This window comes from Juglans regia, chromosome 16, assembly GCF_001411555.2.
Source record: "Juglans regia cultivar Chandler chromosome 16, Walnut 2.0, whole genome shotgun sequence".
In the NCBI taxonomy this organism is placed as follows: Eukaryota; Viridiplantae; Streptophyta; class Magnoliopsida; order Fagales; family Juglandaceae; genus Juglans; species Juglans regia.
Window position 1 is genome coordinate 2,753,781 of NC_049916.1, and position 13,955 is coordinate 2,767,735.

The window sequence follows — 13,955 nt, forward strand, 5'->3', positions numbered from 1 at the left end:
CGCTAAAAAACAATTGGTCTGTAAAAAAATATTTTTAAAATATAATTACAAATCGATGTAGTTGTACGTCAAATTATAAAATTCCTTTTATTATAAAATAAATTATCTAATGTATAATTTTAAGAAAAAATCTCATGCTTTGATTCATTTCGTGGGATAAAATATATATGTAAAAACATAGGTCATAACTAACTTATAATTAATAATAATAATATAATATATAATAATAATGATAATAATAATAACAATAAATTAATAATAATTAAAAAATGTTGGAGATGCAACTCATGATACTCCATGCATGTTGGGATAATGCGACTGAGCAGAGTAGCTAGTTTGATGCATTGAATTCTAGATGAAGATCAAAGGTATTTAATTAAGAGATAATAATATATTAAGAACAGTTGGCTTATATATTTTTATATAAGCTCCATAAATATAAATTAGAACAAATAAATAAAGACTTATTAATTATGTAGCATGTATATATATATATATATATTCTTCGAGGGCACATATATCCACACGTTACGTTTATATGAAGAAAAAGTCTATAGACAAGCAGCCTAGGGCACCCCCGCAGCATCGCGTCTGACGTGGCAAAAAATTTGAACAACCTCGTTCGTAGCTCGAAGATAGAGCAGCCTAGTATGCGAGCATGGAATCCTCAGCAGCGGCTTTCCTCTCATCCCCAGACTTGAACACGGCCAAGTAACTATGGTAATCCCCCTTTATCTTCAAATAGAAGACTATGGACTTACTGGCAGTGGCCGAGGGCACGAGATTGGAGTCGAGGAGCCCAAGAATGCTGTCGCTGACCAGGGAGATGAAGGTTTCCGGCATGCAAGCTCGCACGACATGCCCTAACCCTTGTACTTTAAGGGTGATCAGTGACATTTGCCTCAATCATTTTTCATCAATTTCCAAGCTAAATAGCCTTCTAAGCAAAATGAGGGTTGGAGTATAGAAATATAAAGTCTCAAGCAAAAACAAAGCAGGTGAAGAGTACCTTTCTCCATCCACATATATCAATTTTGTCATTTCCTCTTGTTTTTTATTTTTTTATTTTTTGGTGATTGATGACTTTTTCCTTAACAACATGTCTCCTCCAATCTGCCTAGATGAAGTTGAAGGTGCAAATAAATTGTTTTCTTTTCCTTTGCCCAGAAACACAGAGAAGAAAAAGAAAAGGCGTCAAAATCTTACAACTTACAGATAGAATCGCCGATTCCACAGAGATTTTTGGGTTGGGAGCTAGCTCCTTTTTTTACCTTTTCCTTCTCCAAATTCTAAAAACACAGACAGAGTCTAGAAATTCAAAGGTGGAACATAAGGTTGTTTAGAAAGAAACTAGAATAGAAAAACGAAAACGAAGAAGAATAAATAATTAGATATGAGAATACTAGAACTTATATTTTCTTAACCAAAACCAAAAACACAGAGAAGGAAGAGAGAAGGCGTAGAAATCTTGCAACTTACAACAAGCTTAGCATGATTCCTCCTTCGATTTTGCGATGGAAGACGGAATGCACAGCGTTTCTCCCTCTCAGGTTTCATCTACAGCAAGCTTAGCACGATCCCTCTCTGGTTTCGCTTTACAAGAACCTTCCTTCCCGTGATTTTCATTCCATTTCCCTCCTTTTTGCGTATTTTTGTATCTTTTCTTTTGAGTTTTTTTTTTTTTTAATATTAACGAATGACATGGCATACAGCCACATCTATTCCTAATACACGTGCTAGTACACGTATAATTTCACAGCTATTCCTAATAACGGATAATCTCGACTTTCCACGCTAATATATTTTGACTTCCTAGTAAAAGGAGATGGGCGCAAAATTCCAAATCAAAATGTCTATAAATTATTATTTGTCTAAAAAATTTAAATTAACGATAATAAATAAATAAATTTAATTATTTGTGTTATATTTTTAATATTTTTGCTCACATGTGAGTTATATATATTTTTTCTCAATGAGTGGTACTCTATCAACACATGTAATATTTAATTAAAAATAAAAGGAGAGAGATGGTAATTGATTAATTTGTGGTGATTATGTAACGTAATATGTAAGGATGAAATTACTTAAAGAAGCAGAACTTAAAAAACATCATCCTCTTCTATTTTTTTGCATTACATGGGCTGTAACCGCTCGTGTGTATATATATATATATATATATTATATCATCCTCGATTAATAAGAACAATATCCGATAATGATTAGGTTACTACTTTTATATATATATAAATATATATATATTTACATTAATATTGTAGTTATTCCTAATACACGTGCTAGTTAATCAACCTTGTTCTTTTACTGAGTCTAATAGCATCAGAGTTACATCCATTTCAAATTTTTGCAGATAGTAATGGACTTGATATGGAGACAAAGAAATGATATTGTTCACAATCACTCAATCCTCTCGCTCAGGAAGGCAACAATCCAGCCAGAAATGACATACCAAGCTTGTAAACATGCATGAGAACAAAAGACAAAAACTCATCAAAATCTAAGCTGGACCTCACCTTCAAATCAATGGAACTTCGAATTTGACGCCACACTCTTTTTCTACCTCTTCAGCAATACGTCGAGATTTAGAAGGAAACATTGTGGAAGTATGGATTGAGGATCCCAACCACCAAATCAATTTTTACAAAAGCTTCAACAGCTCTTTTTGCAACACAATTGGCAAAACAACTTCATAAAAGACCATTAGTCCTGGAAGGTGATGCTCAAATTGTTATAGATGCTATAACAAAGGAACCTCTCTCACCTTTGTGGCAAATAACTCCAATCATAGATGACATCCGTCAAAATCTTCACCTCCGAAAAGATCGGAGAGGGTAACCAAAATAAATCGGTCTTAAAACTGGTGTGCGCACTCTGTGGCGCAATAGAAAACGACCAATTTACTTTTTAATCACATATCCCTTGATAACATTCTTAGATGTATCTTAAATATTGATAGTGACAAAGACCCACCATAAACTTTATGTATTCTCTAATTTAGTTTTCAATATAATGCATGATTGTTGAAAAAAAGAAAGAAAGATAGTAGCTAGATTCCATGCATTGGCCAACAGGCAACAACTGTATCACACTACTCCGGTAACATTTCACTTTTCTCTTTGATCTAGAGGGGAAGGAGTTGGCGCATCTTCGTCGGGATATATATACATACGATGATCACCATGCATTCCATTTTAAAATAAATAGAGTTTATTAAAAATTATTTTTTTTTATGTAAATTTCGTATTTACATATTTTTTTTTAAAATGAATATGCGATATTTACACACTCTATAACCGTAAATATCATTTCTTTGTACTTATATCCTTATCTATAATATTGCTGGTGGTCGGTACTGGCTGGCTTGCTGCTCCTTGCAGTTGGAGCGGCATATTCATGGAGGGCCCGAAAACTCCATTGTTGTCCCACCTGTTTCAGTATCTCTCGTGCATTCAAAGCATGAAAATAATAGAAACAACGACAAACAAAACAAGAAGAACAACTGTGTTGATTGATCAAGGATGCTTACTTTTCTCGAGAATTCTCGGAGATCTGATCTGGTTGGATTGGTAAAGTAAATGACAAAACATGAAAGAGATTTATAATATGGGGTTTGATACCAAGTACTTGTGGCCAGTGGTCATTTCTTTTGTGATCAATTTATTAATGCCATTAAAAGATTATTTACATCAATTTTAATTGTAAATAATCATTTCGTTAGAATTAATTAACTACAAATAAATAATTTTCTTATAGTGATTGGTAATGCAAAAATACCATTTGCTAGTACTCCATATATTTTGTATCAAAAGATGACACAAATTATTGAGCATTTTGTGGTGCATGGATTTTAATTAACTCACTGATAAAATTTTGACCTTAAAAACTAGTACTAGAACGTCGTCATAGTCGCTTGAAATGCGTTATAAAGTTATTTTGTGCGAACATCAGTATATATATATAGCCTATATTAATGAATACATATAGTACAACTCGCCTTATATTGTACGTGGTTTTTTGAACACTCTTCATGCAACAGTGCAAGAACAGTAAAAACACTTGTTCCTGACCGTGCATCATTATTTGATGTCCAGTGTTTCATAGGCTAGTGGGATTAATTCTAGTGTCACCGCTGGTAAGTTGTTTCTTGATGATCATCGATCGTGATGCATGCACTTCATGATCAGTGTTTAGTAACCAAACACCTTTTGGCATGATCTCTACCAAGCACCCTGCCACCCTCCATGTTTCTTCGTTTGGAACCACAACTCTTCTCAACTCATATCAATTTATCATTACAACTTTTTCAAATTCCAACACAAAATATAATAAACAATTCAACTTTTTCAAATCCCAAAATAATAATAATAATAATAAATAATATTCTAACAATATTTTATTATCTCAACTCAACTCAACTCAACTCAACTCAACTCAACTCACTTCAACATCCAAACGCAACCTGATCTTATTCCCTGACATCAGAAATTCTATATGGAGTACTGCAACGTGTTAGTGAATCATAGACGTTATAGTCGGTGCAGCCTAGTACCTTTTCATGTAACAAAATAAGTGGAGATTAGACTCCAATGGTACTTTAGCATAAAATCAGTACCCTTCTGTATCGATATTATCTATGACGACGAGTAACATACATGGCTCTAAGCAATAGATCGATTATTCTTTATCTGTCTAAAATATATTTTTAAAATATATTGTTTTTTATTTATATATTAATTTTTACAATATATCATATATCAATTTATTTATTTTTTCTTTACATCATTTAAATATTATATTCTTTAATATTTTGTGGGAAAAAAAGTATAAGAAAAGAGAAATTAATGTGGGAGAAAAAAATACAAGAAAAGAGAATAAATAAATGTTTACATTTGTGCAATTACATATAGCGAGTAAAGCTCTCTCTCTCTCTAAAACTTACTTCACATATTCTGGCTAGAGGGGAGGGAGCTTCGGCTCCTTTCCCCTCCCTCCCTTCTCCTCCATCCTCCCTCATTTATCTTCTATGTAGTGTTTTTATTTTTGTATATTTTCAGGCGGAATAAGAGAGAATCGCAGATCTGGGTCTTCCCGCCGCCCACAGCTAGCACGCGTCTCGCCATGGTGTTGCCCAGCTGCCGATCTTCAAGCCCACCGAATACGGCACCAAACGGATCGGCGAGTAGCCCGCACGCGCGGGTCGAAGTTTTCGGCGTCGTTTGGCACGTGGCTTTCACGCACCACCGGGGAGCCCTCTGTCAACACCACGGGCGGCTTTTTTTGGAGTCTGTGATTCCGAGATCTCCAAGGCTGACTGTCAGTTCTCTTCCCAGAGTGGCGCGTGTACTGCACGGGCCACAGCAGCCTCTGTGCACTGCTTTATCCATTTTGTGCAGTGTTTTTTTGGTAGTTTTCTTTTGTGTAATGTAACTTTTAGATAAATAAAAATCCAAAAAAAGTAGTGCCTTCGGATTTTGGTCTGAATGGAGTAGTAGCCCCCCCTCTGCGTTGACGGGATTTGGTGGGGTTTGGCATACCCTACCCTGCTTAGTCGGGGGATGGGGCTTTGTAACCTCTGTTGTGGACAGACGTGATATTTTCTCTAAGATCTAGGTCTTTAGAGATTTACTGTCTAGACTAGACTATGTCAGTCACGAAAATGTACTGGGAAGATACTAACGATTGTAATTGGCTTGTTTATCACGTCAACTCTATAAGTCCTCTCTTAATGAAGGGTACGTTTTATCAAAAAAAAAAAAAAAACAATAGGAAAATAATATATATGAAATGCATCATCCGTTGATGCACGTTTTGGCTACTTTCCTTCAAATTTTACATAAAAATAGATTTTATAATATTCATTGAGAATGCTATGTGATTAGGGGTGTAACCGGTCCGGGCTGGTTTTGGATAAAATCTAGAACCGAACTAGTTTTATATTTTTCAAAACCGATTACGTACCAGTTACCCTCATAAACTGGTACTTCCGGTTTTATCGGATTCCGGTCCGGTTTTCTCCTTTTTTTAACATGTAAGTTTCACAATTTATCATTACAAATTTGTTTATAAAAAAAAAAAACTTTGATTTAGAAAAAATTGTTTTATACTTTTATTAATATATTAGACTATATAATAGTATTAATATTAGATTATTGGTATAGTTATAAGTTATATATTAGTATTAGTTATAAACTTTTAGTGATTTAGTATTAACATTTTATGTAATAATTTATAAATTATAATAAGAAATTATTTCATATATGAATATATATATTATATATAAAATTTCACATAAAAATTTATAATTATACATTATATATAAAACTTATATATATTAATATTTAATATATATTATATATTATATAAAACTTATATATTTAATATATATAAAATATTTTGTATAAAACTTATATATAAAAATATTATTTTTTATTTTTTTTAATCAACCGGTCCGGTCCAGTTCGGTCCGGGCCAAAACATCCCAGAACTGGAACCGGCTAGTTTTTACATTTTAAAAACCGGTTCCGGACCGGACCGGTTTAAAATCGGTAAAACCGATCCCGGACCGGACCGGTTCAAAACAGGTAAAACCGGTCCGGTTCGGTCCGGTTTTTCGATTTGAGTTTACACCCTTATCTGTGATGATTTTTGGTTAAAAGCTTCTTACGGAAGTTCTCTCTCTTTTTTAATGTTATCTTTTATTTCCTTTACGTATAGATATAAAATGATTAACACGTGTTATTTTTCACAACTAATTACATAATTATGTTTTAAAATGTGAAATATTTCTTTTATAAAATATCTTATAAAAAATTAACATTATCTTACAAAAATATCTGTCATTTTTAAAAAAATATATTATATGGATATCGTTATTCTAAACAAAACCAAATTCCACGCGAAACATCAGCAGTATCACGAAAGAATACTCTTGTAGAATTTTGAAGAAAATACTGAAAAGTTTTTCTTGGCGTAAATTTTCTTTTACTTGGAAAGTGCTAAAATTTGTAGCCTTTTTTTTTTTCGATGGAAAAGTGGTTAGAAAACCGACCTTCTGTAACGTGGATTTGAGGACAGACTTTCCTAAACTTGAATAAAAAGGATCGCCTGGTACACGAATTTGTCTGAAACTTGTTATTTTCCTGGGAAATTATTATAGGAACCGTTTGTTTGTTAACATGAACCTGACTTAAAAAATTCAGTACTTTTTTTTTTTTTTTTTTTTTTGTTGTTGTTGAGAGCATAGACTCCCCACGTCAATAATATTAGGTAAGTGTGTTGCATCATGATCAGTTTGTCAATGGTAGCGAAACTTTTTTGCATTATGCATACGAAAGATAGAGCGAACTTGCATTATGCACACGATGTTTTTCCTCATTCGTCTTTATATGAGATCGGCCCACCATTAATCAATGTTTACACGATAAGTATAGACCAGAACGTGGCTCAGGAATCTGGATATCTAATTTTCGGGTTTTTTTGGTTGATTTTTATCATTTCAAGAGTGGAAATTTTGATACCGCCGGCTTGGTTTCCATGAGAAATGGTTTAAAGTTCAAAGCTTTTGACAGAGTCAAGGAGTGGAGTCTTTCTAGTCCCGAGTCAATTCAGAAAATGAGTAGGATACTTCCTCACCTCCTCGGACTCTTCGGCCGTGTAGTACTGAGTATGAAGGGAGTTCCCAAATGCACAGACCTCAGCCTGCTTTTCCAAGTCTCCCCTTCTCCAGTTCCCGAGTCAAGTGCGTGTTAAACTGAGAAACTCCATATTATATTATATTGTGAAGGCAGCAGGAGCTACCAACAAATCTAATTATCCGAACACGTTGTTTGTTTTATCGATCCATAGAGTAATAGGTTGTTGCTGGTGAATTGGGATATGGCTTCTGTCTCCGCCCTCTTTGTTTTCTTTCTTCTCTCTTACCTCGTGTTGCTTCTTTCGGCCCAACCAGAAGAAACATACAGTTCCCATAACTGTCCTCCCTTTCCTTGTGGAGATCTGGGCTGGATCGGCTTCCCATTCGCCAGTATCACACACCCAAACTGTGGTATTGGCATCGTGGATTGTAGCAAAAATCCTGTGATGATTCAACTGGTGAAAGGTGATTATAGATGGTACGAACTTATAAGCTCCAGTGTTCATCAGCCTAATGCTTATGACCTGGTTATCCTGGACCGGACGCTTTTGAAGAACCTGTCTTCCGGTAGATGCGAATTATTAACGAATTGGACTATCCCCCAATCTCCATTCATCTCTTTTCAAATCATTTCAACTAATCGGACCTTTGTTAAATGCAACAGCACTGTCCATGATCTTGGGCCGATGGAATCGGGCGATATTAATTGCACAGGCAATTATAAAATTAGAGCCAACGATACTTATCCAAGCGTTGTTATTCCTCCTCCTGGATGTTCCATTATTCAGCTCCCAAATAAGCGGGGGGGACGTGACAATGAACGGTACGTAAGCGGTGTGTTCGAACTTCAAACGAATGCGTCTGATGCTTGTTCCCAGTGCTATGAGGGAGAAGGTCAATGCCAGCTCGACCTCGAGAGAAAATTTATTTGTGCAAAGGAAGGTATGGGGATACACAAAACCATTGATCATGAAACGGCCGCAAAGAAATTTTTTTTTTTTTTTATATATTTTTACATGAATGTTGTTATTCCTAATACACGTGCTAGTACTGTGTAATTTGTACCATGCCATATATATATATAGAGAGACAGAGAGAGACAGAGAGAGGGAGAGAGAGAGAGTTCAGTACTCCTCTATATATATATATGAGCAGTAAGCTGCTTTATATATGGGTGATTGATTGGTATTAGCTTTGAGTTTAGATGATGAGATCAAATATTAGAAATAAGTTAGTGGCAATGAAAGAAATCTGTATCAGATCCACATGAGCTGATTGACGGTGCTTTGTTACTAACCCTTTTAAGATTTCAAAGGATCCATGCCCAATTCTGCGCCAACTAAGAAAGTGTTGGTGATAACCTTGAGTAAGCTAAGCTGCCTCTTCGATCTTATTTTTGTTTCTGTTAATTGATACTCACACGTGCCATTTGATTGCTTTTGGAAATCATAATATTCCATCATAATATGGCATCGACCCCCAGCCCCCTATCTCCCGGAGATCAGCAGATGCGCAACCGGAAAGAAAGCTCATTTTGTTTTTGTTTCTTTTTTTATTTTTTATTTTTTTGAGGGGGGAGGGGTGAGGCTATAAAAAAACAAAAAATTGAGGGGTCAAAGTTAATTTCTATAGTATTTCTCTTATACGAAAATATTAACCCCAGTTCCTGGCACCAACAATACACCTAATTCTGCCCACTGTCCGGGAGCTAATTAAATCCGGCCACGCCTCCCCATTTCTTGAGATTAATACACAAATGCTTCGTCTATTGTGTCTTCGTCGAATATAAATTATGGACAATGATGTAAACTTACTACTTTCTACCACTCATTTACTATTATTTTTATTTTTATTTTTTATTTTTTTTACTTAATGATTAAGAAAGTGACTATTAATGAAGTTTTATATTTTTTTTAAATTTTTTCTTAATGATTAAAGATGTTAAAAAAATATTTGAAATAAAATAATAAAAAAATTTCAAATACACTACAGAGTAATAAAAAGGTGGTAGAATGGTAATAAGCCATAAATTAATTGTAACTCCTAATTTTGTCATGAGCTTTGGTCCTGGTTCAATTTTCTCCATTTCTATAATTCTAGGGCATTTAATATATAAGGAATCTAGTGAGAGACTACTTAGATACATAACTTATTACAGTTCCATGATATTCTTTATAGGCTTCTTGTCTACCTGTTAATCAAAAGTTAACTCATGTACTGGTTAAGATAATAGAATCAGGGCATCTTTATAATTTTTGCTTCTTCATATTTTTACTCTGTTATTACCTAAAGAAACGCAATTTTGCTTAGTTTCATGACTCCCAAAATACATTGTTAGAGTTACTTTGGTTTATGTGTCAGTTCATAATACTTTTTCTTTGATTACAGCCACTTTATCTGTTGCCATTGGAGTTTTGATAGTCATTGGCCTCAGCTTCAGGCAAAAGTTCGGATCCTATAATGTTATAAATCTTTTGAAGAAGGAAAGTCTAACTCATCAGAGTGTCGAGGCCTTTCTAAAGAACAATAAACCCTTTGGTATAAGAAGATATAATTATTCGGATATCAAGAAAATGACCAAATTCTTCAGAGATAAATTAGGCCAAGGAGGTTATGGTAGCGTCTACAAGGGGAAGTTACAAGATGGATCTTTGGTGGCAGTAAAAGTTTTGAAAGGATCAACAGGAAATGGAGAGGAATTCATAAACGAGGTTGCAAGCATTAGTAGGACCTCACATGTCAACATTGTCACTCTTAGGGGCTTTTGTTTTGAAGGTTCTAAAAGAGCTCTCGTTTATGAATTTATGCCTAATGGATCTCTGGAGAAGTTTATATATAAAAAAGATTCACCATCTGATCATCAATTGCAGTGGGAAACATTGTATAAGATTGCAGTTGGCATAGCTCGAGGATTAGAGTACTTGCATAGAGGTTGTAACACTCGAATCTTGCATTTTGACATAAAGCCTCACAACATTCTTTTAGATGAGAACTTCTGTCCAAAGATTTCGGATTTTGGCCTTGCAAAAGTATGCCCTAGAGAACAGAGTATCATATCAATGTTGGGCGCAAGAGGAACTGCAGGATATATAGCTCCAGAAGTATTTTGTAGAAACATCGGAGGGGTCTCTCACAAATCAGATGTTTACAGCTATGGAATGATGGTTTTAGAAATGCTTGGAGGTAGAAAGAATATAGACGCTGAGGTTGATCGTACCAGTGAAATATTCTTTCCACATTGGATTTATAGGCGTCTTGAACTTGATGAAGAACTAACATTGCATGGTCTCATGACTGAAGAGGATCGACAAAATGCAAAGAAGATGACAATAGTGAGCTTGTGGTGCATACAGACTGACCCGTCAAACCGGCCAGCAATGAGTAGAGTAGTCGAAATGTTGGAAATGAGCCATAACTCCTTGCAAATCCCTCCTAAACCTTTCTTGTCTTCCCCGACAAGATTAGAAGCTGATTCTTCGACTGTAGTGGTTCTATCTCATTCTGGTTCTTAGTGGCCTAAAAAGAATCTTTTTCTTGGATATGAAATCTTAAGTCTCAAAAGCAACTATGTATGTTTTTTTAGTTTTATCAAATTTTAGCTTGTTGATGCACCTTCAGTTGAAGACTTGCCTAACTTTGCTTGTCTAAAATATGTAGTCTTATCGGCTTGATGGCTAGGTCCCATCATATTATCTGGTATTATCAGGCTTCATCCCATGTCTGGGTTATCAAGCCCATCTAAGGGCTAATCGAGTACAGAAAAGATATGTTTCATCCCCTTTTTGGAAGCTTTTGCTGACTCTGGTATGTTTATGTATTTTCACAAGGAGGGACAAAACCTTGATTTGAGTTGATCTGTTTGCATAAGGATTATATTACTTGCAAAATAAATTCTGCTAATAAGTTATTTGGCCAAACAATTTTTACAATACCAAGATTTATCTTAAGGATTAAACCCAAGGAATATTGGAGCTAGTTTTAGCAAAGGCTCTAGGGTGTTTGGTTGAAACTTCCTCGCAAAAAGAAAGCAAACCGTGGTCATGCTACCATTATAAGTACAATTAAAACCATGTCTCACCCGATTCAAAAACTCTTCGGACACATCCTTCCTCACAAACCTTGTTGGGTGTGAGCCACCTTTGGACCAATCAACCCATGTAATGCTCCTATTTGAGTTGATGTCTGGGTGAGTTTTGGTCACGAGGGTTGTCAAGTAGTGCTCATCCATGTAACATGGAGGCTTGCAATGATCCTAAAAAATGGGGTAGTATGTGACATCTGATTCTATCTCTATGGCTAGCTTCCGGTGAACTTCGAACCATTGGTTGCCTTTACGCCAGTCGGACAATGATACCATCGGCCACATGCACTTATTGTACCGCCCTCGACCCATGGGTCGTGGATCATCAAATGAGCCAGCAAAACTATGGTTAGAGTTGATTAGTTGTAAATTGTTGTAAAGTTGAATAGAGGAATGCATGTTTCGGAGAGCAACACAAATCTTTCATTGGAGAAATCAAGTAGGGCATTAGCTAATAGGCGCCTCTCAGCATTCATCATTGTGGCTTGTCCCCATTCCACGGGCTGCAAACAAATACAATCCAAATTAAATTTGCCAAAAACTTAGTCAATTGGTTCATGTATAATGCTATTTTCCATCTTAAATCTTTTCATTTTTTGTCATATTTATTGATGTAACACATTTTACAAAGTGGTTTCATGTGTCAATATCACTTAACATGTGACACAAAGCAAGTATGAGTGGAATAATAAACTTAAGGACTAAAAAAAACATTTCTTGTTCCCCTACTTGAGGGAGTACCATACGTACGCGTTAGTCCCTATATGCTTTGCATCATTTAGCTAGGCTCTAATGTTCAATTTCTGAGCGAGTGCGGTGCTGCCATGGTAACAACCATACAGAAAATATCGACTGTTCGTCGACCTCTCCTTCACCTTTTTGCTAATGAAACCCAAAAAAAAAAAAAAAAAAGATCTCAAAACTCTTTCATTTTTTAATGGAAGAGTGTGTCATAAATTTATAGCCTTGCATATCCCTTGAAGAACATTTCCCATAATGTTCCCAACGGCAAGCTTCCCCAGCTTAAGAACATGAACGCCACCTTCCGAGTTCGATTGTTAGGGTACTTACTGATTCGCGGCACCATAGATGCTCTCCACATTAGCTCCTCATCGCTCATCTCATGCCATAGCTCCTCAAGACCTATTATCCAATCCTCTAAACCTCTACTCCCACTTGAAGATTTGGACGGGGAGGGCTGCAAGGAAGCAGCAGATGAAGAATTATTGCAAACACAGCAAGAACATGATGAAGGCTGCAATGGTGGCATTAGGAAGTAAGACTCATCTGAAGACTGGAATTTTCGTGCACCATTGTTGATACAAATTCCTAATGTCATCACGAAAAATGACAGTGACAAACAAATTAAAGACTATGGTGGTAGTAACATGGAAAGTATAACTTTCGTAATACATAGGCAGAGTTCTTTTCCAAACAACACAGTGATCTTACAGACTTACATTGCTGCATATCTTTATCTAGCTTTATCTGATCCATTAATGTAAGATCAAGTCCTCGATACGTTCATGTTTTTAACGTATGACCCAAGATAGTGCATGGGGCAGGGTCTAAAAACTTTTGAATCAAACAAAGGTTATAATAATGCAAGGGCACATGGGAAGTGCCAGGAATAGCACTGTGGATATCAAGGCTAAAAACGTTGATCTGTCATGGATATTGGATGCATGGGTGATGAGCCTTGGTGTTCACGGGCTCATAAAAAAAAGTTGTGATTTTTTATATTTTGGGGGCTTCAAGCCCTAAAGTTGTTCGGTCCCTGCTCACATTTTGACGAATCGGAAATCCATTAACCGTGATCAACTTCGGAGGATAAATCTGAAACTATATGTCAATCAACCTTTCTGCTCCATTTTTCTTTCAAAATCTGGTAGATAATGATTTTAGTGTAGTTTTGGCATCCAAGAATGGAAAAATATTTTTTGAAGTTTTTGACCGAATAGAGAAATAGTTCTTCTATGGACAAGCCGCCCGGAAGTTTGCGTAGGGGTTGCACATGAAAAAATATTTTATTTTAGTGTTCCACGTCAACTACAATTACAATTTAAGAAATAAAAAGAGAAAATAAAAAATAAAGGCTAAAACGGAACTGTAGATACATGAACGGGATTGAGAGTGGAACAGGATTGAGAGTGAAATCTACAAAACAAGAATGGAACTGGTGCTTCGTCATTCTCTGCCCATTCGTCTCCCTCATTCACAACATCG

General features: G+C 35.5%; 1 protein-coding gene and 1 pseudogene across 3 annotated transcripts; one reads left to right on the forward strand and one right to left on the reverse strand.

Moving 5' to 3' along the window:
• The first annotated feature begins 7,559 nt into the window (after positions 1-7,559).
• LOC109012492 (rust resistance kinase Lr10-like) lies at positions 7,560-11,403 on the forward strand. Of its 3 annotated transcripts, XM_035686344.1 has the most exons (4): positions 8,107-8,215; positions 8,313-8,590; positions 8,997-9,014; positions 10,037-11,403. In XM_035686344.1, exons 2-4 carry the CDS (start codon positions 8,335-8,337, stop codon positions 11,158-11,160), a joined length of 1,398 nt encoding a protein of 465 aa, XP_035542237.1. In that variant the 5' UTR covers positions 8,107-8,215; positions 8,313-8,334; the 3' UTR covers positions 11,161-11,403. The 3 variants fall into 3 exon arrangements, with proteins under 3 accessions (XP_035542235.1, XP_035542236.1, XP_035542237.1); XM_035686342.1 differs by having other exon boundaries at positions 7,560-8,590; positions 10,037-11,401; XM_035686343.1 differs by lacking the exon at positions 8,997-9,014 and having other exon boundaries at positions 7,560-8,590; positions 10,037-11,401.
• Positions 11,404-11,591: 188 nt separating this feature from the next.
• LOC109012532 lies at positions 11,592-13,068 on the reverse strand (annotated as a pseudogene).
• Positions 13,069-13,955: the final 887 nt, after the last annotated feature.

Bases quoted from the DNA above. Each gene is read 5' to 3' on its own strand.
- LOC109012492 (XM_035686342.1), top strand. From the start codon at position 7,891: ATGGCTTCTGTCTCCGCCCTCTTTGTTTTCTTTCTTCTCTCTTACCTC.